This window comes from Pterocles gutturalis, unplaced genomic scaffold, assembly GCF_000699245.1.
Source record: "Pterocles gutturalis isolate BGI_N339 unplaced genomic scaffold, ASM69924v1 scaffold40703, whole genome shotgun sequence".
Lineage (NCBI taxonomy): Eukaryota > Metazoa > Chordata > Aves > Pterocliformes > Pteroclidae > Pterocles > Pterocles gutturalis.
Window position 1 is genome coordinate 320 of NW_010119454.1, and position 26,270 is coordinate 26,589.

Consider the following 26,270-nt stretch of genomic DNA (forward strand, 5'->3'; position numbering starts at 1 on the left):
GGACAAAAAAAAAAAAAGCAGCTGGGTCTTTTTTCCCCCCCCCTTAGAAACTGATGGTAAAAGTAAAACAACGTTCCATGTTCCATTCCTGGGAAAAAACCTGATGATTCTGATGACTTAAAATTTGGCAACTGACAAAACCCCCAGAACTATACAAATAAACCAAATATTTATATATTTAAATATATTTCATGATTCACAAATTCCCAAAGAATTAATATAAACTATAACAACATCAATAGCTATCCTGAAAGCTGACAGACTTATTTTCTTTATTTTTATATATCGAATTAATGTATATAGAGAATTAATTCAAATTATTACAACTATAATTCCTTAAACTCCTTTTAAGATTATCATTAAGACACTGTATTCTGGTACTTGATTCACTGGAAACTGCAGAACATTTGAAGTAAAAGGAATAGCCAATTAAGAATGTATACTTTAAGCTTTGAAGCAGAAAAAGAAACCACTGCAAAAAAAACCGCAAGTTTTTTAAAATTACTTATAAAGGTTACTAACTATAGAAAACTTACAAATTTAGCTAACTCAAATACATCAAGCTACAAACACTTGATCCACTTAGTCTTCAAAACCTAAGTTAAAAAGTCAAAATGCTTTTAATATATAAGGTTAAAACATTCCTGAATCTTGAATTTTTAGTCTTTAGAGGGCAAACCTAATATCTAGCCTCCAGCTGCCATTAGCAAGGGTTATAGTCGGATACTCTTATTACCATCCAGACAAACAGCAGCACACTCAGGTTGCACTTCAGAATACCTGCAGGATTTAATGCACACTCCTGAACAGCTGGCTGAGATAAGATCTGCCTCAGTGTATCCTGGTGAGAAAGTAGAGCTCGGCCTGCTTTCAGTATGTACAGCTTCAATTGCTGGCATCGCAGTAGGTCCAAATCCACTTGACCTATCGGAAATATTAAGCAGCCATTAGCACTAGGAATCTCTTGTATTAGAGAAGAAAGGCCATCATTCACAAAACCTCAGTCCAAAAATCAGTTTATATCTTAACCCACTATGGGAAATCTGTGATGATTGTATGAGTGAATACTGATTATATGAGGTAGTTTGAACAGCACCTGGATAAAAAACCTGCATGCATTCTATGACCCATAATATGAAGAACACCACCATCTTCCTTTTCATACCTTAGGCAATCATACAGCTAATATATAGCACAGTAAGTGGAGTTAAGATGTTATATGCATCCAATTCAATACAAGTAGTCCAGACCCAAACGCTATTTATATTTTCTCGCCAAAGTAAAAATGGCATTCCACTTACAGTGCAGAGCAATTCATCTCCTAGACAAACTTGTCTCATAAACGCGTACTATTCAATGTTAAGAAAAAAAGGTAAGGTTCCAGCAAACCCTTTTTCTTCTGTACGTTTGTTGTTACCAGTATTTTTTCCAGACTATAACCAGCTATTTGAAAACAAAACAAAAACAACAAGCAAACAAACAAACAACAAACCAAACCCTAACTGTACCTGAAAGACCCTGATTTGGAGACTTCATTCTTTGTTTTTCTATTTTACTTCCAGCCAGATTTACTAGCTGAGCCCAAATGGATAGCATAGGTTCAGTGAAAGGCAAGTTGTTCACATTAAAAGCCACAACTGGGAGCTAGACAGTGGGGGAAGAACCAGACAAAACAAAAAGGATACAGGTAAGCATTTTCCATAATTTGACAAAATAATTCAAAAGTTTCAATAGATATTAACTGAAGAAGAGAAAAAATGGCATTCATCTTACTGCTCTTGACCAGGAAAAACTGGAGAGGATTTCTGTTCCCTACATAGCTCCTAAGCCTGTATTTGTACCACACAATTGCAGGTCAGAGTTGGAACAAGGAAGAACTGCAATCCCTGAAGCAGACCAGGCACTTGCACTGTGCTTTCACTAAAGCCATATAAACCAACTAGTGATTAAGATTCAAATGAAAACAACCAAGAGTTTCTACTGAGTTAGCAAATCAAGTCAAATACAAATAAGCAAGCTCCTCTCATGTAAGAACTATAAATCACATTGTCACGACTTGGGATTTTACCTCAAATCAAAGGAATTCAGCTCAAGTCCCTTTTCCTTTCACCTTGTCAACAAATGAAGACAGGCATTAAAGGCCCCATAGAGGTTTGCATGAGTACCATCTCAGATTTGCATTCAGAGCACTGTATGTGTTGAATGTCAATGTATTTACCCAATGAAGAACAAATATTTTCTTTGCACCATATCAGACTCTTTAACCATACCCTTCTCTGTATTAAAGCCTCGATGAAAAGAACTTACTGGTTTTAGTTGATTCAGAGGGCACACTCTACATGTTCGCATGTCATAGAACTGTACAGTGATCTTCCCTTTTGGGGTGATGCGTGTCACTGTGCCTTCTCCAAATTCATCATGAACTACTTGTCCACCCAGTCGCAAGCGACTGTCAATGCCACCAATCACTGCTAACACTGCCATTAGGCCTCCCACCTCTGGATTCTCAGTGTCGGGAAAGTAGTCATCCAACATAGCCTAACAAAGAACAATAGAACTAACTGTAGGGAGAAAATATATACTTCTATCTGCTTTAAAATTCAAAGTCAATCACACATACTTCAATTTTAAAATTACAACAGATAAATACACATATATATATAAAAAATATAAAAATGGTTTCAAAATTAAGCTTAAAATTGTTTACAATTATTTAATATTTTCAAAATAAATATTGCTATAAAAATGAGCTTATTTTAAAACGTGGAAACTACCCCTTCTGACTGTTTTCCTGCAAAGATGTGGGTGATGGAGGTTAGCTGAGAGTTGATGTACTTGTTTATGAGTCCATTCCACTGGCTGAGCGAATGGAGCGTCCTCAGCAGTGCCACTATCTCTTCTGCTAAAGTGCTACTGTGAGTGGCAGTTAGAGACGCTTGGGGCCTGGCCTTTCTCCTTCTCAGAGTAGATTCTGGAAAGCCAAAGCAGTTGAACAACAGTTATCAATTTAACTCACACATTTTTCTATACATAAAAGTAAGACACTGAGGGAAAATTCCTTTACCTCTGAGTAGTGGGATATCTGAAGAACAAGTACTAAGCAGGCTGCCTAAAAATCCAAAGAGTTTTTCCACAAGAAATTTCATGTCTCTTGACCTTTCATTTTTATCCCAGGATGGAAGCACTGCTTTCAATAAATGTACAGCTAGGATCTAAAAAGAGAACAAAATTAATGTTATTCCATTCTAAGTCACCAAATATTAAAGAAACTCTCAAAAATATTAAGTACGGAAGAAAGACACTTCAAAAGTTAGACTTCTTTCTACAATGTTGATTTCTTTCCAGCTGTGGAAATAACAGAGCTACTGATCTTCTGTTCAGTTTGCTAAGGAATATTTTTAAAAAAATTGTGTCAGTTCACAGTCAGTAAGAATTTTATTGGCACATTGTATTAGTGAACCCAACCTCTTCAATAGTCAGGACATGGAAACAAACACACACTGGGAAACAATGTAAATGACTAAAACACATAGGAAAAATAGGAATACAGAATGAGAATGTTTGTTCAGATTCCAGACTCAGAACTTAGTACTAAGATGTATTTCAGAATGAAAGCTTCCAAGTATCCTGCAATGAAGCTATGATAATCAGAAGTCATGAGATATAAAGCTGAATGATACAAGAAAGCAAAAAGGAACCACAGTGACACCAAAAGCAGTTACTGTGAAACTAGGGCCTTCAACACAGTATAGAAGGAACAGGGTGGCATCTAACCCTAGACACTCAGTGCAGGACTGACGAGAAACACAAAGGCGCAGCGATGCAGTATCAAAGAGCAGATGGGGCTGCACATTCTGAATAGGAGTATTTCAAGTTTTGAGCTTCCTCATCTTCTACCCAGAAGACAAATACAATACAAGTGACCAGTAACAGTGAAGAGATCTCTGTCAATAACACTCTTTTTTAAACTTCAAGGTCTCGTCTTTTTTCCTGTTAAGTTAGATGCTGGTACATGAGGAATGCTCATTTCTCTTGAGTATTTCATGACCAGTACAGGTCACTCTAATGCACTAAATTCTAGATGATGACAAGTCTCATCATATTAAAAACAATGGCAAGAATTTCCTGGAAGATCACACAAAAATGCACAGGCCTTTATGATACAAGGTGTTAGTTAAAAAATGCTGACGCCTTCTCAAGGAAAAGATTAAGATCTTTTGAAGAATAACTTGGAAGAGTTATTCCATGATAAGGCTGCTTTTCAATCTCATGAAAAAGGCACTACAAGAAGCCAAAGAAAGGAAAAAGAAAAAAAAAAAAGAAAAAGAAAAGGGGAAGGGGACAAGGGAAATACAATACCAAAATAAGATCCAAAGATGCAGCTTCTTAAAAAGAGACTGTATCTAAAATAATAACAACAGTTTACTATGGAAGAATGAACAGTAGATAATACACAATACGATAACTTCAAAATGAAATTGCACATTTTTCCTAACCAATTTTTTGTTATTTTTTTCTTTATTCAACTTCAAGGAAACATTATATGGGAGTTTCTGGAATACATTTTTGGAACATACTTTTGACACCTCTGATCCGTATAAAACTTTCAGGTTTTCAACAGAACAAGCGAGTGTATAGTGCCCTGAAGGCTCAAAAAATTACAGATCTATGTTTAAAACAATGAATCCTAAATATAAGATGGCATGGTGCTTTTTTTTCCAATTAATTAAAAACTGATTTAAGGACATTTCCCGCCTGTTTTTTAAAATACACTTTTTCTTTTAAAGACAACTAAAGTCCAATAAATTCATTGCCTATCAAAGTAATTTGGAAATACACACATTACCTGTCTCTGTAGTGAAGCAGCAGTGAAAGATTCATGCCCCTCAACAATTTTCATTAGCAAAGTTATCCACTGAGATGTACTAAGAGTGCTGCACATCTGAGGCATGAGCGCTATACTTCGAATGAATCCCAACGTGCACCAACTCCTATGCTGTTCTTTATAAACTAATTTATTTGGCAAGGAAGCTAAAAACAAAAAGATACACATATAACAGTTGACTTTTCCGCCAGCTATGTAATTCTCCATATACTACATAGGGCCTTTTTGGACAAATCATAACACTCAGCTACGCCACTGTCTTTACATGAACTATTATCTTCAATTTTAGAGCCTGTAATTGATTCTATTAAATATGCCTTTAAAACAATTCTCATCCTTATAAGCATTTCCTCATTTCGAAGCAGTTAACAGCATTACTTCTGAAATTACAAAGAAGTTGTGGAAATGAATATGATACACCCAGTCTCAGTGTCCTCCCCAAACAGAAAAAGACTGCTAGAAAATTCATTGTATAAGCCAACTGTATACATCTTGATGCTCCACATCTCATGGATTTCTCCTGCTTTTACTGATTATGTTCTAAGAATAATCAAGATCACTTATCTTGCTTTTGCTAACAATTAAGATTTTTAAATGCATTTTCTAGCCTTTGGCCTCAAAAGATTAAAAACTAGTAACAGGAAATTTACAAAGTTACAAAACAACAAAGCACAAAACAGAAGCACATAGCTGAATCAGACTGTTTCTATGTAATATACCTGATTTATCTATCGTTCCACTCTCCACAAGCATACGGAGTAGGCCACACAAAGTCCTAGTAGCATCACTTTGCATGACTTCAGCATGGACCCCAGCAGAGAGACACAGTGTCTGCAACAGGTTCACTGTACTTGTCAGCATCATGGAAGTAGGGTGGAGATTCCTTTCAACTTGTTCTCCTTCTGAAGGGAGACACAAAAGGCAAAGAATACATTAATCTTAAATTAATCTATTCCACAAAGAGTTCTGAAATAAACACCATGTGAAAAATTTGTTGCAAATATTTTCTCTAAGATGATTTGACATGAAGAAGATTCCTTATTTCCAACTGCAAGAGCAAAACATAAATCAAATACTTTGTGCAGATATTTTCAAGTTACTCTCTAGCAGTATGCAACTTAAATTCCAAATGCAGTGCCAAGAATAGGGAAACAGTGTGACTAGATGTATAATTAGGCCATATAAAACACACTTCAGAATGGCATTAACATATTTTAAGATGTATACCTCCTGGTATCTGTAATTGAAACTATTTCAATTGGATAATACTGTTTTCTTTGGCCCATGAACACATAACAAATGCATTCTTTCTATCCTCCTTTCTCATGGTAAGGTTATCTTAAGAAAAATTCTGGTCAGAAATGTATACCTATTAAATTAATCTTCTTTGAAGGAGAATTTTCTCCTGTGAAAAAAGCTTTTTCATATTAAATCAATACTGGAATTGAACTAAAACCCTACTTCCACTTTTAGAAAAATATTACTTTTAGAAAAATTATTTACCAGAATCATCCTCAGTGTCTGAATCCTCTGTTGTGGGCTGCGTTGCTGGCAGTGGCTCAGCTAGTTTGAGATCGTATTTTCCCTCCTTCCCCATTCTGTAAGAATTTGTACTTCCAGTGTCCCACTGCACTCTAATCCAGCCATCTTCTCCCAATTCTCCAATCACACGACCCAAGCCTGGAGGGGGTCCATCCTGACAGAAGAGAGAGCAAGTCACACAATCAACAACCAATTCATATCCAAAGTTCATAAAACAAAAACGCTATTGCTCTTATTTGCTCTTAACTTTCAATAATGTTTCAAAACCCAGCATAAAGTTGGAAAGCATTTCACAATCTTCAAAAGAAACTACTGCAGTAAACTGCAATAACACTCATGTTTAGAACTATTTTACTATGTACTAGGTAAGCGCCTAGTTGGAAGTGCATAGTACCACAGCAAACAACTGATGCCATTTCCTGTCAAATTGTGAATCAGAACAGTTCCACTAAAAAAAGAATTTTCATCTCCAAAAATTAAGTTAAACAAATAATTAATACATTTTATGTTAATTCTCCAGGTCTTTGAAATGTATAAGACCTTTAAAGTTTGAACATAAAATTCACACACAGTCCACTGAATAGAAGCTTTAATTTTTAAACACACTAAAACCTGTACGAAATAAGTTGTACCTGATCACCCCATTTCCAGTCTACCCCTCTCACGACTCTGGTACCAATTTTCATCATGGCTGCCAGCTCTGGTCCAGAAACAGGGAGCTGAACAGGTGTGGTCTCCTTTCTAGATTCTTCTAGGACTGTGGCAGAAGCTCCTCGAGAAGAGGCAATCATATCTTCTTCAATGTTGTCTGAACTAGGTCCTAAAGAGGAAAAAACAACAAAAAAAATTATAACCAGGTACAAGCTTTTTGGGGTTTTTTTTTGTCACATTTAAAGTTTAAGGCATATAACTTTTGTAATGTAAAAGCAACAACACATAGGAAAGCTGATGTAACACATGATAGAGTCAGATGAGTTTTAGGAAACCAGGATATAATGGTTTTGAATGCACAGGGCTTTAAAAACTTAATTTTGAACAAAAATAAGTTACAAATAATAGAGACATTACAATAACAAGTTCAGTGGCTAACTGGAAAAATTTCTTAAGAGCACTCCAGTTAAGTACAAGTTACGAGAACAAATATTTGCTATCATCTAAGAAAACCAAGAAAGAAAAAGCAGGAGAACTTGAATCATGGCAAAAAACACCACACAGCTTCTTAGAACAAACAAAGGAAGCTTTCAGCTTAAATATGCAGACAGGGAATAGTTTCAATACGTAGAAAAAATGAAACTAATTGAGTAGGAAATACGCAGCTTTTAATTCCATTTTAAATTTTCCAGTTTTAATTTATTTGTAATGTTTCCACCAAAACTATACTATCACTCCTAAATTCCAGCAAAGGATGGCCAAAGCAAAGGCTCAGCAGAAAAATCATGACTAAATAAAGGCTATAGTCAAAGTAACTTCTTTCTCAATCGTGATTACAGACACAGGTTTGGTGTCAGAAGTAAAAGTGAACAGCACTAAGTACTATCGTTAAGCAGCAAAGTCACTCTGTAATTTGAGTACACCAACAGGTAAAACACACATGAGATTTATTATAAAACATGTGCTTTCTTCCAAACAAGAAACCAGAAGATCTCATACCTATCAGCCGCAGCGTTGTTTGTGTCAATGCTAGCATGCCAGAATTAAGGAGGAGGCTCAAGGTATTAGCACCATGCTGCAGCGTCAACATGTTGAGCATGACCAAGAGAAAACGTGCTTGTGGAATAGTCCCAAGACTTGGTCCTGCTGGATTCTCATTAGTAATTGTTTGTAGAGGAACAGGCTGCACACCTAATTCAAAAGTAATACAAATAACAAAGTCAGTTGACATTCTGGAGTGACAATAAAATAGGTTATAGATTTGTTTCATGGTTTAAAATATTTTTTATTCCCTGCTTGGCTTTAAGAACCTACAAGGTGAAGTTGCAAGAAACTTTTTATAATTTAGATTTTAATGGTAAAATGTTATTAATGAGCAATCAATGACCTGTTGCTGGGATACAGCAACATTCTCTTGAACACTGAAAAGTGAGTTAAGGGGGAACAGGGGCAGGGAGTGGAACAACACACAGATGGACAAAATCGAAGTAGTTCTCAGCACAAAGGGAACTGATTTTAGGATCCAAACTATCGGGAACTTTAAAAAAAAATACAACAATATTCATTTGAAACAGATTTCTCCCAACCCAACAGCAACAAAATGAGATTCACCTAGTTCTTTAAATTTTGCATTAGCATCTAGCAAGATGTTCCGGACATTCTGAATAGCCCACGCATACAACTTTCCAAAAGTTACTTCTAGCAGCATTCTGTTAAATGGTGGGATCAGATCAACATCCTTCAAGCAGTCAGTAAGAGGTTCCCTTCATAGAAAAAAAAAAAAAAAACAAAACAACAACTAAAAATAAGTATTTTTTTTTCCTACTGAAGAACTGTGAAAGCAAAACCAACAAAAAGTTTTACCCTATATTGGCTCCTTCTGGAATAAGCCTCTGCCATCCACAGAACATAGCATACTGCACAGATGGGAGTAAAAAATTTTTTGCTGCCAATTTCAGAATAGTATCTATTCCCTCCAGACGAACTTCTGCTCTCTCCAACTGCGAAAGAGGGGAAAAAAAAAAAATCAAACTTATGTAAACTGCTAATACATGTAAGCGCATTTTCATTCATTTTACCTGTTTTAATAAACATTTTCTCATTTTTTCTACATCCACTGGCTCTTCTTTAAGTGCAAATTCAACAATGGTGTTAACAAGGGCAGACTGTGGATACAAGCCTTGGACATTTTGCTTCAGCCATTTGTATTTGTGGACACCTGTAACTGTACTCAAAATTGGCTGCCACTTATCCTGCAAGACAGGAAGGTAGCATGCTAAAATAAATTTCAAATTACTGAAAATATTAAGGCATTTAATGTAAAACTACATTCAAATTTAAATACTAGAAGAGAAAAAAAAAAAAGGAAACTTCTTCAAAGCCAGGAGAGAGCTTAGTAGTATTTGTAACTCATTATCATTTACAATTGCTACATAAAAATTCAAATGCATTAATATCCAAAAAAGGGTAAGTAAACCATCATAACCTTTTATTCTAAAATGAAGCTGGACTTGACTCAAAGATTATTGATAATATGAAAATTAGAGAAGGTATCTTTACATATTCTAAATATGAAGTACACAAGCCTATTTTTAAGAATTATCCCAGATTTCACCAACACAATGTTCCATACTTAACTATACATCCCAAACACCATTACCAGAATATTAAATGCCTAGTTATAGCAATCATGCCTTATCTAATATTTTGTCCTCTTGTTACTTTTATTCACAAAGTTGATACAAAATGCAATATGCTACCTTGGGGGATTTGATTGGCATGGGTCTTTTGTCTATAGGTATAGGACTGTGAGGTACCACACAAGATTCTTCTAAATCACTCTCTTCATTTCCAATTTTGGATTCTTCCACATCAGCAGATTCAGATTTTTTTGGCACTAGAAATAAAAAAATTCTTCTTTCATGTAATCTGATAACATTTTACAGTGTCAGGTTAATACGCAGACCTAAAAAATCTACGTACAGAATGCTTATGATCTGCTTGCAATAATACGGAAATGTACTTTGGTGAACTCTATGTCCAACTATTACCAAATTAGCTCTGTTAACAACTGCAATACGCTTTTATCTTTAAAGACCAATTTCAAAAGCACTTTGGCACTTGTTCACCATGTTACTGTATTTCCAGTTAATGAGTTATTTGACTACACTGCTTTAATAAAACATCATTTTTAATAGGATGCCACTTCCAGTTAAATGTAACTAAAACCAGAGGGACTGATATTGCTGGATCATTCTTAATAAGCTGGAACACAAAGAATCATGCCCCAACTAAACTTGGCTCTCTTGTCTGCCTGTTTTTGCTGTAGGAACTGACATGTAACCATTGATTTAGAAAACCCTCATGAAAATGCAGCAGAAAACCAATGGCTTTGACGCTTTAGCTAACAAGAGTCTCAAATACAGAGCAGCAAACCTTGGAGTCAGATGGATTTTCATTGTTTCAAAGAAAACACAACATTAATGTTGCCTTACCTCTTTTTTTCCTTTTTTCTCTAATTATTTTCTGAGCTACCCTGCGCCACCGGGGCAAGGAACTCAGAAGTTTAAATTTAGACATTATTGATAGATCATTGCAAACAGCAGGACGCAGTTCATTGAATAAGAATCTCAAACGTTCAATGACAGGAGCACAAACTTCCTTGTAAGAACGTCCTTGTTCTTGATGGGTCTACAAAAGGCATTGACAGATTAGGTTACTGTTTAATATACAATAAAATGAACAATATATAGCTTCTTAATAAAACATTTCAAATTAAAAATAATCTAAACTTCAGCAGGTAAGAAACTTACCTTAATCAGTGAGCATTTTGCTTGGTAGACAACACGACACACATCCACTACAGATTTTGGTAAAGTTTTGTGCTTTACCTGGTCAACTCCAAGGGCACCAGGATGAACGAGAGACAGTGCTACGTGACCTTAATGGGAAAAGACAATCTCTAAATATGCATTTCCAAAATAATCCATAGCACAAGTTTATACTGATCCAAAATGTATTCTGGGACAGCTATACCACAAGCCCACCTACCCAAATCTTCATGCTTCAGAAGACAACATAATAACAAACGTCCTACTTCCTCCACAGGATGCTCAGGAGGGAATGTGATCGGTGTTGTTAAGTGACACTGTTTACAATATCTCTCTATTTGACATAAGAAGTCCTACAAAGAAAAACAACAGCCTCTATTTAACTTTGCTTTTAAATACAACAAAGGGACCCAAAATACCACAGACAGCTTTTAAAAAACAGTGAATAACCTCCATAATCTGAACTAACGTTCAGAAGTGAGATATACCACACAGTATGCGCTATTTAATACACAGCAATTAAAACCCAATACTACAAAGTATACCTTGTATCCTTCTTGCATGAGGAGCAACATGGCTCAAGGAACAAAGCTACTACTGTTTTTATCTCTTCCTGAGACAGCCAGGTCATCTAAAATGATTTTTGTCTTCTCCTGACTCATCATTACTGATATGCTATCCTCCCAAGGATTTACTTGGGTTTTTTTGATAAAGGAGCTGAACTCAGAGTTAGAAAATCTGAAGGTGGTCAATGTAAATATTAAGGGTTTTCATAATATCCATGATTCCAACTAGGTGAAATCTGAACCCCACAGCACAAAGGGACTTGAAGACAAAGGCATAAATGCCCCTGACACACAAAATACATCTGCACTTTGTCAAAGAAAACCATCTTAATTCCACTGGAGGTGAGCAGGGTCTGTCAATGCTACTAAAATTTGACACAGAAAGTAATGCATTATTATTTTTTTCTGGTAAAAATTACATGTAAATTTTTTAGTTCTCTCACTCAAAAATTCAAAAGAAAATACTGTACTATTATAATATTAAGTGAAATACAAAAATGTTATCCATTAGTAGTACTCAACCACTCCTTTCACAAAAAGTAATTCTAAAATTACTTTTTTGATTTGTTATAACTTTTGGAGAATTTTCACCAACAAAACTGTTTCAGGCCACCACTACTAGGACTACTAGGAACTACTAGGGCTTACCTTCACAGTGTGATCCTGAATATTATTATCTGCAATAGCTTGGAGAAAAGGTTGTGAATGGTCATTCAAAGTTAATCGATGCGTATATAGTTTTGATTTATTTGGGGTAGTGTTACCAGGTGAACTGCAATGGTCTTCATCTTTTTCCTCATTGTAACTGTAATGAATCTGACTAGTCTGCAAGCCTCCAGAAAAGATAGACGACTTCAACCACTCTAAAGGAAAACACAAACGTGTATTCTGATGAAAGATTAAGCTATCAAGTCTCAACAATTCCCCCAAATAAAAAGCATACACAGCTTCAAAGTTTACCAGCTCTTCCATTTGCTGAAACTTTTTCACAGAAAAAAGAGGGTTCTGCAAATAAGTAACAGGGCAGTCATCACTTGTTTGGCGATAATAGGGCCTTAGCTATTTTTCTGTGATCAATATTGAATTATACCCTCTATTCCCCAAATTAAGACACCCAACAAGATAGAATCCAGCACCAGATGTTTCAGGCACTCTTAGCTGAACACAAGCTAGTAAGGTAACTGCACTATACAGGGTGTCCTTTCTCTTCCAATATTCTATCTTGCATATTACAAAATTCTGGACATTTAAGTGTTCAAAATTACCTAATCCCCATTCAAATCATGCTAGATTACTGTATCCTAATGAGTGTGGTTAATATTAAGAATAAAGAACAACTTCAGACGACAGCAAAACTAAAGAACTGCTAGATTTACAGTTAATTTATCTGGCCTGTGCCTTTTTCTTGCATGCTTTGACAAGTATTTATTACTTAAGCTCAAAATTAAGTTCTGCTTACTGGCACATTCTACTTCCAGAGGAGAAAGTGGTGTGCTCATTGCCAAGTAGGAAGCGTGCAGTCCAAGGAGAAGACCCAAATTCCTTTCTGTGTCTATTAGCGGTGATGACAAAGTACTGAGATCTGGTGTTGTAATAATTTCCTGGTCAGGCTAATTAAAACAAATAGGAGTTGAAAGCTAGAACTGAGCTTCAACAAGAATTCTGAAAGCAAAGCAATACTTCACTTTAGAAAATATGTATCCATTAATACATAACATTTTTACCTCCATATACTGGCCAACACAGAAGGCATGCATTGACTCCCGCGTGTCCTCAAATTGCAAAGCAGCTTCCAAAGCAACAACTGGGTCCTCACCTGCAAACTGAGCTAGTGAAAGAAAGAGGTAGTTGGTATATCTAAAAACCTGTTTATGCTATCTAGTTTTGAAACAGAAGTAATTTGTGTCTTTAACTCAGATGCTGATTCTCACCGAGTATGCTACTGCCAGTTAAAGACTGGGTTTGGAAGTCCTTTATATCATACACTTTCCCATCAATCACTGTCCAAAATCCTCCATCTTTGTTGTGGTTTTCTAGATCAGCTTTACGTATAAGTGTCACTTCCTCATTATTTCTGCAACTCTGGCCAGTAAAAAATGAACCTACAGATATAAAACAGAATAGAAAATTTATCAACAGAAAAACAGAAAGCAAAGGTTTTCTGAATATTCTTTTAATAGTTGCCTAAGCAAATTCTTCACTTCTATTCAAAGGCTGCTTATCTTATAATACACTCAAAAGTCAAAATGGCTATTAATACATTCCTGTCTACATAATATGCAATTAAATTAAATTGTCTGCATGCTGTATTCTTTTATGCACTAATCTCCACTGTCAAAGACCTAGCATTGCCCAACTATATAGCTGTTTTGTTTGGAGGTGGAGCAGAATAACCAGTGTTCTTGCAAATCACTGCTCTAGTCGGTTCTCCCTCAAAATTACTTCAGTTTTACTACATGCCTGCCTGCAAGGGATTGGCTGCATATTTAATTTCAGTCTAAATCCATTTTTTTTAATAAAAGAAGGAAGGTTACAACTCAAACTAAAGGTAATTTCATCCAGGAAAGAAATGTCAAAGAGTAGTGTTCATACTTATGTGCCTTTATCTCAGTTTGCTCTATTAGACCAGTAAGTTAATTTTCACATAGTTTTTGCTCTTCCCACCACACTACTGTTGAGGAGTGTGACCTTATCTCTCTTGCGTTATGCCAACCATGTTTCATTCCTCCCTCCACCAGTAAAATGCTCAGTCAGAAATGCGTATTTTCTCCTTCTCTTTTCACCCCAGACACAGCCCATATTATAAAGTGCCCTGGGAAAAGAAGGCTTCCTTATTTCAAAGCTTTCACATTACTCTCTCTTTATGTTATAGATAGAATTTAGTAACAAAATGTGTACACGTATTACTCATGTTTTCACTGCAACTTTTCACACTCAAAAGTCAAAATGATGTGAACTACTTCTTTTAAAAGTTGCATTTTTACTCTCCTTAATCCTACCTCTACACACATCTTCCTTAAGATTTTATTGACAGAAATAAATACTGCCATATGAATTTCTTAATAAAAATTTGTACTGTTCCTAAGAGTACTTCATGAACAGTCACCATTTTCATATAGCTACTTTATGAAAACATGAATAAATAGTTCAGATGCTACTAGCACATACCCATTATTCCTGGCCATGCTAAATCCTCATTGTCATCCCTTTCCTTTCCAGGGGCTAAATGGTTAAATCTGTCTAGATGTTCTAGCAAGCCAGCCAACAGAGGGATAGCACCAGCTTCCTGCATTAATCCGGCATTTTTACTGAGGAGTAGCACTACAGAAACCACCAATTCTGGAAGAAGAATGCCTAAAACACAGAAAAGACAGAAGACATTCAGATTTAATTCAAGATCTATGTTCATAGCATCATGGAAGCAAATCATGAAGCAATACATTCTGTCTTCTGCCTATCACTGCTTTAGTACAAAGCTCTTGCCTTCCCCATCAAATATGCCTTCCTTCTTTCCCATCAATCAAATGATTAAACTGACTCTTTTTTAGTCATTTAGAACTTTCAAGAACATCTACAATATAACTTTATAATTTTGTGGAAGGGAGGAAAGGATGACAGCAAAGAAAACGCTACCTGTTAAATCTCCATCCACAACATGAGATACTTCTGCAAAATGCCTATGACTAGTAGAAGCAATGCTGGTTGCCACAGGAAGTATATCACCAATGTGCGTGCAGAGAAGAGCAGTGTATTTCTTCAGTAAAGAGCCAACACCTAAGAGGTCAGGACCTGTATAAAAAAGGAGGAAAAGTACAGAAACCATCACACAGTCACCTTTAAGAAACAGATTTCAAAAGCTGTCAAACTCTTCTGAAGTGTAGCCACTCAGTATTAGCACTGAATTAAGAAACCACATCTTTTTAAAATGTTTTAGAAGTTAATAAAAAGTTCTTTATCTAGATCATGTTACATTCCAAAAAGAAATTTTCCTTTACAGAACACAATTTAAAGAAACTATTTTCAAACACATTTCAGACAGACTCAACATCTAGGCTGATAAATGAGACAAGGAAGATAAATTAACATAAGAAACTCCTATGCTGTAAAAGAGGTATTACAGAAATGCTTGGGGAGGGTGCGACTTGGTTTTTTTGGTTGGGTTTGGTTTTTTGGGGTTTTTGTTTTCGTTTTTGTTTGTTTGTTTTACAATAACTTACTGTATGTATTAGGGACCTGCCCAACACAATCTCCTGGGTAAAGTTTACTAACAAGCAGACGCTGAAAACGCAGCAACAAGTCCAGAGAAGCAGATCTCTCTTTGCTGTAATGTTCCTGGTCCATGCAGGAAGAAATGTGACGAGCAACATCTTTTAGTTTGGCTATCGTCTGTGACGCGATGTTCCTAATTGGCATAAAAGTATTGTAAAGGTCTTAAAGGGAGCTGATAGTGAAGGCAGTCCACACAAACACAGGTTAAGCTTTTGTTAGGATTTCACACAAATATATAAGAAACCTATGCAAAACTTCTATGTAGGATGTTCCTTTGTTTGCACCATAGCACCCAAAAAGTCATTGATTTTTGTGGAGGCATTTTAACAGCATTCATAAAATACACTGGTTTTGAAATTTTTGTCACTGTTCACTACAAAAAACAATCTGATAACTTTCACTGAAAGGCTGCAATGAAAGTCACGACACTGTCATTCAAAAGAGTCTCAGTACTGATTAAATTATATGCTTACCATCACAATTAAGTGAGAAAGCACAATAAATTTCTTAATAAACTCATAATTACTTCCTCCTGCATATGCTATGTATTAAATAGTGCCACAGCTGACATAAAGAAGCTTTGTTCTTAGCATTCTATCAGTCATGTATCCACAATTCTTTCTCAGTGTCAAGATTTTAAAATTCAGGTTTCTTCCCCACTTACAGCCCCAGCTACAGTCTTCTTGAGGCAAATTATTCAGTTCTAAATAGGGCAAAACATTCAGTTCTAAATAAATTTGTGCTGATTCTCAAACTTTGTAAAAACGGGCTTTTGCACATGTGCCCTGTATTTCTTACACAAACTTTACGAGTACAGGAAGCAGTAAAAAAAAGCAATGTCTTTCTAAAATCAGGTAATTAAGTATAGGACTTTGCTCCTTAGAAAACATAAAATAGGCAAACTATAGACAATCTAGGAGAATGTTCAGTATTTTGAATTCTGAGGAGGTAAAATGCTAGCAGGAGACTTTGCTAACCAAAATTGGTCATCCTTTAGTTAACTAGTTCATAAAACTTCTAAACAGATCTTCTGTACAAAAATAAAAGACAAATTTGAAGCAATTACCTTAGTAACTGCTGAATTAACTGAACTAATGGTAAACTTTGTTTTCCTGCAGATTCATAGATTCCAGTATTAATAAGGTCTTTGTCCAATGGAGTCCTGCTCCTATGAAGTATTGATGCATTTGCTTCTTGTTCATCAATTTCTTTTTCTTTCTGTGCTTCTTTTTTTGCTTCAATATCCTAAAAAAGTAAATCAAGTTAAAGAAAACACACAAACGGACACTGTGATTACGAAACATTTTACTAACAAATATTTGTGCTAAGAAGACAAAGTTACTTTTACCTATGCCAGAAATTAAACAATTCCTACCAGACAAATGTGTATTGTATATTCCATAAGAACCACATGGACACACTTTTTTTAAACAATTATGATATAAAAAGAAAGTGTGGGGGATGGAGGTAAACAAGAGTAGAAAAACTTGAAATTCAATTTCCACCAAACCAAGTTAACAATTGATTTCTGTTCTATGTATGTTTAAACATGCCAGTAGCTACTGTATAATTCACAACTGAAGGCATGTTTACTCTGCGTTTATAAAAGTAACAAATCCAGTCCACTGCAGAAGAACTCGGGTTAGATTTGCTACTGAGCTACAGTCATACAAAACTCTATGGAAACTAATTCAGCCAGGTTTTCAACAATGTAAATTAACCTCTGCAGTGCTGTATGCTGCCACCTAGATCACTTTCAGCCTATATCCAAAGTGGCTCAGGCATCTCTGACCTATCCTATAACAAACTGCCCTCAGAGACTTGGTTAAGAACCAAGAGGTCCTGCATGTCTCGAAATACAATGGAAAATGCTAATGCTAGACTACACGTTAAAGGAAAAACCTAATACATGCATTTCCTCTGCATCGTTTACCAACAGGAGAGAGAAACCAAGAAGAAAATATACTCAGAATAACAACACAAATAAAGAGGCAAGGGAAAAGCACATTTTTGTTTTCACAGCCATACATAAATACAGCAACTTAAAGCAGTCTGTGCAGAGGATGTCCCACATCTGAGCAGCTAATGGAGAAGACTGTATGTACAGAAAGTTTCTTTCATCCTCTGTATAACTAGTCAGCATCTCTTAAACATTCGAACCAGTCTTAAACAGAACCTATGGTAATTTTGGATGCCAAAAATAATTAATTCATCTTGAATTAATAAGTAATTCCTAAGAATTAAGAAGGCTGAAATTTCTGAGGGAGAGACACAGGTGACACCAAGGAAGTGAAGAACTCAAGAATCCCACAGAAAGGTACGAAGCGTTTTATAAAAGCACTCATATTCAAAGAGTATGCTCCTATTACAGGGTTTTATGAAAAAGTTTGTTACCATTATTAAAATCATCATTCTAGGCAATGAAAAGAAACACCCTACTAAAAAAGAGAATGAGTCATGCTTCCATACAAACACTGGCTCAAGTTTCAGGTCAAAAGAGGATAAGATCAATCCACAGATTTCAGAAAACACTTGATACATGATCTTATTCTGGTCATACAGAACTGCAAAGCTGTTGAAATGTACCTGAATTTCTGCAGTAATAGCAGCATTTAGTGCAGACTCTAAGCCTCCATCAGCCATCAAGCTGCCCACCAAGAGGTCGATCATAAATCTACGGCCTGGACTTACATTCATTTCATTTCCTGAAACTAAGAACGGAATAAGCCATTAATGAACTAGAAATGCAAGCACAAAACAAACAGGTTTAAATCTTAGGACCAACCTGCACTGGGTAAGAGTGCTGAGAGCGCCCTAGCCCGCTCTTCTGCTGTTGGCAGTAACACAGACCATCCACTCTGCAGCACTGCTTGAGCAGCCGATTGCACAGTATTGAGAACACCAGCATTGCTTGCTAATGTTACCACTGTCTGCTTCAGACTATTAAGCAGTATGCTGCCCAAGCCTAAGCCAAGGCATTCCGGATCCACCTGATGACTAATGGCAGCATGAAGCTGAAAAAAAGAAAGGAAAAGAAAGGGCAAATTTTAATTAAGAAGAGATGTGAACTTGAAAAAACAAAGTCCATCCTGGAGCAATTAAGTAAGTTCACTGACCAAGATACAAACTTTCATCTGTAAAAAACTAAAGTGAAATGCTGGCTTGCCCAAACACATACTGAATTTAAACTAATACTCAAAGATTATGAACTATATCCCCTAAAATTCTGAACTATAATAACCTAAAGAGTAACTCAAACTGTTTCTACTTTGCTACAGCGTGCAAGGAAACACACAGCATATCTTCACGGAATATCAGATACTTTCTACAAAGGACATTCACTCTTAAAAGTGTTATTTAAAATTCTTAGAAATGCTCAAAATCTCCAAGTATATGGGCGTACTGAGTGAGTATACAAGGCTTATTCCATTTACACTTCATTTTTATAGTTCATTTTTAATGAGATTCAAAAGCTGTTGAGAAGAAAAATAACAACCCCTAGCTGACGAATTTCAGAGAGTAGAAAGTGATATTGTACTTACTTCAGTTTTTAAATCAATAAAAATGTTTTAAAGCACATTAAGTCCACTATTTTCATCCAAGCAATTTACTGTAACATTTAGTTCAATGACTGCTCAAAGTGTATGAAACTTAAGGTACCTGAAGCCTTAAAAGGTTTAATGTTGCCACAGCCATGCATTCCTTTTCCTGAGGAGGGGGCCAGTCAGAGGAGCCATCCATTCCCTCTGTCACTTGTCTTAGTAAAAGATCTAGCTGCTCAAATGTCATGGGGCAAACATCTACCACAAAAGGCACCCGCAAGCCTATTGACCATTCTGAACACGATGACCAAGCAAAACTCTACAAATAGAAACAATACAAAAAATTCAGTTATATATAAGATGACACTGATTAGTGTAAAGCTAACATCTGCCTTCAAACAGTAATAGAAGATGCAAGAGGAGCACGGTCAGGAGGTCGAGGGAGGCGATTCTGCCCCTCTACTCCTCTCTCATGAGGCCCCACCTGGAGTACTGTGTCCAGCTCTGGGCCCCCCAACGCAAGAAGGATGTCAAGCTGTTGGAGCGGGTCCAGAGGAGGGCCGCAAAGATGATCAGAGGGCTGGAACACCTCCCCTGTGAGGACAGGCTGAGAGAGTTGGCGTTGTACAGCCTGGAAAAGAGAAGGCTCCGGGGGGACCTTATAGCAGCCTTCCAGTACCTGAAGGGGGCTACAGGAGAGATGGGGAGGGACTTTTTACAAGGGTGTGTAGCGACAGGGTGAGGGATAATGGATTTAAATTGGATAGAGGACAGATTTAGACTAGATATTAGGAAGAAATTATTTACTGTGAGGGTGGTGAGACACAGAACAGGTTGCCCAGGGAAGCTGCAGATGCCCCGTCCCTGGAGGCATTCAAGGTCAGGCTGGATGAGGCTTTGAGCAGCCTGGTCTAGTGCAAGGTGTCCCTTCCAACCCTAACCATTCTATGATTCTATGCAGGAATAGTGTCAGCATATCTGTTGAAGATAACCCACTGCTTGCATCCTTGTAAAGATACATAAAACCCTACCAATCCCAGAAAAGAACTCTCTTAGCACATTTTCCAAACTGCTGTTATGTCAGTCCAGATACCTCACTATCTTTGCTGCAGGAAACATTCTGCCTGACAATGCATCAATTGCTGTACCAGACAAAAAAACAAAAACAGGCAAATAGTTACTTCTCAAAATAACAGCAGGACAATCAATCATCCCTTTTTGGCAAGGAATTGCACAAAACTTATTTTTTAAAAGCCTTCATTTATTCAGAAAAAGAAATAAGAACAGTCATACAAGCACAGAAATAGGGACAGGGATTATTGTACAGAACTAATCTCAGCGAGAGACAAAGACAAATCATAATTAATAATTAAAAAAATCAAACTTACTTGAGCAGGCCCACAAGCAATTCCAACTATATGCTTTGTGTCTAATCCTGGGAGAGCTGCAGGCTCTGGTTTGGTGATCCGCAAAGTATCAAAATGTTGACACTGATCATTGCTTCCCCAGCTATGCACTTCACTATCTTCAGTCAGTGCTAAACAATGCGTAGATCCAGCTGCCACATCTATCACTTTTTTCCCTGATAGGAAAGTCAAATATTGAAAATGTAACTTAAAGTTTACAATAATTAACAGAAAAATATTAGAAGGAAAACTGTGCTAATTACAACCATACTTAATTATGAACACATTATGCATGTCAAGAATCTCATCTTTGCCTTAGTAGTGGATTGGAAGAGTACAGCAAAAGAAAAAAATCAAGGAAATACTTAAAGATTAAGAGATAGCTTAAGTACAAAAGTTTTAGTTTAAAAAAAATGTTCTATTTTGTATCCCTGCTACTTAAATATTTTCTCAGGAAAGGTTTAATAAAAGACTTCTCCATCTATGAACAGAGACTGTGAAGCTACACTGCAGTCATTAGATCAAAAGTTACTTTCAGTTAATTATTCATCATACATAAAAAACTATTTTATGCAAGACAGCACAATAAAACAAGGTTTCTTCCTCATCTTCTTCTATAAAACCTCAGGTTTCTCACAAATGCAAGAAATAACCCTTACTCTGTTACAAAATAGTCAAAAGTACTGGCACAAACACGACTTTAATGACATTACTTTTTGCCTGTGATTTTCATTTGTTCCATTCACACGCCTTATTCTAAGCATATTATTTGCATGACAATGCAAAAATAAATGTTTTAAATAAGCACTTCTTTGAACCTAATAAAAGAAAACCAGTAAGAATAAAGAGAACGCAACACAAGAACTATGTAAAGAAGTTGTAACATAGTAGCTCTAAGTCTGCTAGAATTGTAAAGGTATAAATGCAGAAGTGATACAAAATATGCACTATTACCTTTTTCAATGCAACCAGCACAAAATATGACAGAGTACATGATACCATCGTTCTTAAAGTTGAAATCATCAGTGTCAGGTAAAAGGTTCCAACAACACCAAAAAGAACTTTGGAATATTTCCAGCTCTGTTAATTACCTTTCAAGCCTTCCAGAAGTTTGGGATACCGAACATGCTCTTCCGTTCCATGCCCAAGTCTCTGATTGTCACCCTTTCCCCAGGTGTAGACCTGGCCATCTTTGGTTAAAGCAATAGAAAACTGACTCCCACAGCGTACTTTCACTATGTCCAGATCTTGAAGTTTTTCTATCAACTTGGGAGTCTTGCAACCATCGCTGCCTCCCCTTCCCAGTTTTCCATAATCTCCATCACCCCAAGACCACACTTGGCCTTTAAATCAAGAAAAAGAAAATAAAAACCATTGTATTGCTTTTTCACATAATGAAGTTATCTACTTTGACAAGCATGTTCTTAAAAATATGAGATTCTACAATAAGCACAATTTTCAAATTGTAATTTACGAATAGCGGTTACAAACTAATTTCTAATTATTCACGACAATAAGGAAGAAAAAGAGGTGAAAAGTTTTCATGTTGATTAAACATAAGAAGTGTAACACACAACATGCACTGAAAATTCATCAGTGTACAGAAAGTCCTTCTTAAAAACATATGAAGTACAGGATTTACTGCAAATCAAGCCTGTATGACCTTTAGTTAAAAACTGACTTCTTCATAGAATCATAGAATGGTTTGGGTTGGAAAGGACCTTAAAGATCATCAAGTTCCAACCCCCCTGCCATTCTTCTATTATAAGGTGCAATTTATAAGAACTCGCAAAGTCTTCTTCCACATCAAATGGCCAAAATGTCTGCGAAACCTGTTTTGTTAATTTTCAGTTCTTGTCATTCAACCATTTTACAAGATGAAATTAATAATTCTATCGTCTATCATGTTCTTTTGAAATACATTACTAAATCTAAACCCTGATGCAGCAACTTAGAAATAGTCATGTCAAATCTGCATCTGCACTAAACAAAATTATGGTTCAAGAATGGTAAACCCATGCATGTCCAAAAATAAAGTCTTGGTTTACACTCAGCTGCATTTATGTTCCCTGCTTGCATAAGCTAGTCTCTAATACGCAATAGAAACATGCAAGTAGGAGACCAAGAGAAAAAAAAATTAAAATCTGGGTTTCCATTTCTTGGATGAACAAATCTTTCATCTTTTAAATACTGCACCTTGCCATAATCACCTATATTTTAAAAAAAAAACGACTAGCTTCCAAGAACTATTTGCTTCCTAAAGGATAACTCTGGGGCTTAACCTCACACAGTGAAATTCAGGTTTCAATCTGTCTCCCCCTAGGCATCTTGCTCAGGGATGCTGGGAAGCAGAATTTCAGTACAGCCTCTCTTTAGCACTTCCCATGGGTTAAACACAGACACCTCTCCTACATAACAGCAAGAATTTTGAGACAATGAGTTACTTGTGCTTATAAAATTTAGATGCATATGTACATGTGGGTAATATTTTGTGTATATATTATACATTTACATGGGTATTTTAAATATATATAACAAACTCCAATGTATATTTGCATATTCATAATTAGTATATTGCATATCTATTCACATAAATATACCTGCATACACTACATGCAAAATACATCAATTCACATATATATTTCCCCAAAAGGAATTCCAGCTTCAAATTCTTACAGAATTCAAGACAGTAGAAATAAGCATATCTGCAGTATAAATATCCTCGGAATGAAAGGAAGAAAAAGGTAAGCTTACTTGAAGTGTTAAGTTATATTTTCCTACTAACCATTTTCAGTAACTGCAAGAGTCTGAGCATCTCCACTCCCACAGGACACATCAATAACTTTAAGTCCTTTCAGCCCAGTGACCAGCATTGGGATGGTCTGATCTTCACTGGAACCTTCAAAACAAAGCAGTTCTGTGAGAAGCAAAACCAAGAAGGCCTGGTAGGTTTTTTGGGGGTTTTTTGTTTGCTCTTGGGTGTTTTGTTGTGTGAGGGCAGGGAGTGTTGGTTTGGTTTTGTTTTCAGATTTGAGCATCATGACTAAGAACCATATGGTTTCTTAGTTATCTCATATGGATTTAACCCACGAGATAGTCTTTGCTTCACAAGGAAAGGAATAGAGAAGAAAGTAGATTTTTCTTCTCCATCCAGTTGCTTATTTTCATATAACTCATGGAAATTTAGTGGTTTTGAGACAATCCCTCCCATAATTATTTCAATTCATGTAAAACCACATACAGTTCTCAAGTCACTTTTAGGTAAGTTGGATAAAAGAGTATTCGAGACAGGCACTAAATAACTATTTGACAAACAACTTACTTTAATATATCAAGTAACATACCATGACCAAGCCTGCCATAGTTTCCTCGTCCCCATGTATATAGCTCTCCTTCAGCAGTAATGGCTGCACTATAGGTGCTTCCACATGCAATATGAACAACGTGCTTCCCAGCTTGCTTTCCAGATAAAGCTGATATCATCTTCGGTTCCTCTAGAGGGCTAAAGAGAAGGTGACATATTTCACAAAAGGTGATCTGATGAGTAGATAGAAAAAGGTGTGACATACTTCTTAGAAAACAACTGTTGCAATTCTACCTGCAAACCTTATTACTACTCTAAAATATCAAAATATAAATAGAGCTATAAGCCAAAAATTAAATTCAGATTATTCAACAACATACAAATAACTGAAGAAATGTCTGACAACTATGATTTTTATTTCAATTTAATTAATGCAGTGTTTTTTAAAAATATTTTGTCTACTATAAAAAAAGTTACCTTTAATTACTGTATCTGAACAATTAATTTTATGACACTGCTAACCCTTGTGTAGTAATTCCCTTGCTTTAGAGTGAATTCAGCACTGTGGGAAGACACTTAAAACCTCTAAAGTGTATTGATATACACTGCCTACAGAATACTCCCGTAGAAGACTGCTCCTACACAAAAGCAGGACAGTAACCTTACTGTTTAACACAGAAGAAAAAAAAGGAATGATATAAGCAACGTGACTGCATAGGAAATTATGACCCCACTCTGACATTTAAGTCAATGTTTCTAGATAAAATGCGTTGTGGATTCATAAAACCACGAATAAAAGGCCTAATAACAGTGTAACCACTAATACACCCTCAATCTACACATATTTCAGAAAGTAGCATTAATACAGAACTGGGAATACTACAGGCAGAGAAAACACGCAGGGAGAATGCAATTTCTGTTAAATAACAGAGATAAATGTCAAATGTTGAATGTGCTTGTATACACAACTAAATAGTTTTTACTATTAATTCAGAACACTGGCAAATAAATGTTATGATTATTTTTATTACATACACTGTATCCCCATGGCCTAGTCTTCCACCATCTCCACAACCCCAAGAGAAAACTTCACCATTTGCTGACAAAGCAAGATAGTGATGCCCATCTGAATGTGCTGCTATCTTCACAATATTTCTGGAAGCTAGACTCTGCACCAGCTGTGGTCCCTGTAAACAAAAAAAAAAAAAGCAATACACTTACAAAACCTGCTTATACTTTCCATCATTTGCCTATATACAGAATAACTAGGTACAGTTTTCCTAAGGCTTTATCAAAACTGTACACTCAAATTAATGAAGGAAGGTATAAAGAAAGAAAAAAGTCAAATCTACTATTTGAGTCTGACAAAAACAATGCTTTGAAGTTATTTCGTTCCCATCCTTACAAGGTCTTCAGTATATACGAAAACAGTGTTTATTTTTATCTCACAGGCAAACTTAGTGACTAATGTTTCTGTTACAGTATAGCTTTGTTTGAGGAACTACACAGTCTGGGCATAGTGTTACACCACTGAAGTAAAATCCATCTCGTATCCGACAATTCCTACAGTTGTTACCAAGGCCAGCATACCAATTAAAGCAATTATCAATATATTCCTAACCTATAGCCTGACAGAAGTTACAGGAACCAGATGTATTTCATCAAATCAATACCAGAGATGAAAACCAGTATTTCTGAAGGTTTAAAAACAACACAGAGCTCACAAAAATCAGCATGCCCCCATCTACTTTGCCAAGATACTGTAAACAGTTAAAGGAGCAGACATATGCTATGAAATAATACACAAGAGAAACCACTTTTTAAAACATTTAGAGAAAAAAAAAAAACCTCTCACCAGAGTATCACTGTTGTACGCTTGTGTATAAACTCGTCCATTCCTAGATAATATTAGAAAACGTTTCTCTGCACAGGCAACCTGCACAACACCAAGACTGGCAAGTCCTTCACACTGAATTGGACCACTCACATTAGCATAATATTTCCAACCTATTAAACCCCAAGCAATGACCTCTTGCAGAGATCCCTAGAAAATAAGAAATTCTATAAGTACTAATTTCACAATACACAATTTAATAAAATGCATACAGCAGGTTATTTTTTAAGTCCTTATATGCCAAATACACTCAAACCTGTGACAGTCATTACTGCCAGTAGTCAATAAAGCTTACCTATCAGAAGATATCAAAAATAAAGACTTGCATGCATCATATTCAGTTTAGTCTGGTACAGAATAAGCTATAAATATCTACAGTAA

General features: G+C 36.0%; 1 protein-coding gene across 1 annotated transcript in view; it reads right to left on the bottom strand.

Moving 5' to 3' along the window:
- Positions 1-780: 780 nt before the first annotated feature.
- LOC104460779 (E3 ubiquitin-protein ligase HERC2-like) overlaps positions 781-26,270 on the bottom strand; it is a gene marked incomplete at both ends in the record, with an annotated part of 34,019 nt that continues 8,529 nt past the window's right edge. Inside the window, 34 exons of the mRNA XM_010076577.1 lie at positions 781-924; positions 1,509-1,644; positions 2,308-2,538; positions 2,775-2,971; positions 3,065-3,212; positions 4,847-5,031; positions 5,605-5,787; positions 6,389-6,581; positions 7,060-7,247; positions 8,078-8,269; positions 8,690-8,841; positions 8,942-9,078; positions 9,157-9,330; positions 9,838-9,974; positions 10,573-10,768; positions 10,891-11,018; positions 11,129-11,261; positions 12,123-12,337; positions 12,934-13,084; positions 13,199-13,302; positions 13,406-13,576; positions 14,643-14,828; positions 15,108-15,263; positions 15,692-15,876; positions 16,810-16,988; positions 18,330-18,454; positions 18,529-18,757; positions 19,404-19,604; positions 20,674-20,867; positions 21,783-22,034; positions 23,477-23,590; positions 24,036-24,193; positions 25,031-25,182; positions 25,851-26,039. Coding sequence (XP_010074879.1) covers positions 781-924; positions 1,509-1,644; positions 2,308-2,538; positions 2,775-2,971; positions 3,065-3,212; positions 4,847-5,031; positions 5,605-5,787; positions 6,389-6,581; positions 7,060-7,247; positions 8,078-8,269; positions 8,690-8,841; positions 8,942-9,078; positions 9,157-9,330; positions 9,838-9,974; positions 10,573-10,768; positions 10,891-11,018; positions 11,129-11,261; positions 12,123-12,337; positions 12,934-13,084; positions 13,199-13,302; positions 13,406-13,576; positions 14,643-14,828; positions 15,108-15,263; positions 15,692-15,876; positions 16,810-16,988; positions 18,330-18,454; positions 18,529-18,757; positions 19,404-19,604; positions 20,674-20,867; positions 21,783-22,034; positions 23,477-23,590; positions 24,036-24,193; positions 25,031-25,182; positions 25,851-26,039 — 5,815 coding nt within the window. The remainder of the gene's footprint in view (positions 925-1,508; positions 1,645-2,307; positions 2,539-2,774; positions 2,972-3,064; positions 3,213-4,846; positions 5,032-5,604; positions 5,788-6,388; positions 6,582-7,059; positions 7,248-8,077; positions 8,270-8,689; positions 8,842-8,941; positions 9,079-9,156; positions 9,331-9,837; positions 9,975-10,572; positions 10,769-10,890; positions 11,019-11,128; positions 11,262-12,122; positions 12,338-12,933; positions 13,085-13,198; positions 13,303-13,405; positions 13,577-14,642; positions 14,829-15,107; positions 15,264-15,691; positions 15,877-16,809; positions 16,989-18,329; positions 18,455-18,528; positions 18,758-19,403; positions 19,605-20,673; positions 20,868-21,782; positions 22,035-23,476; positions 23,591-24,035; positions 24,194-25,030; positions 25,183-25,850; positions 26,040-26,270) is intronic.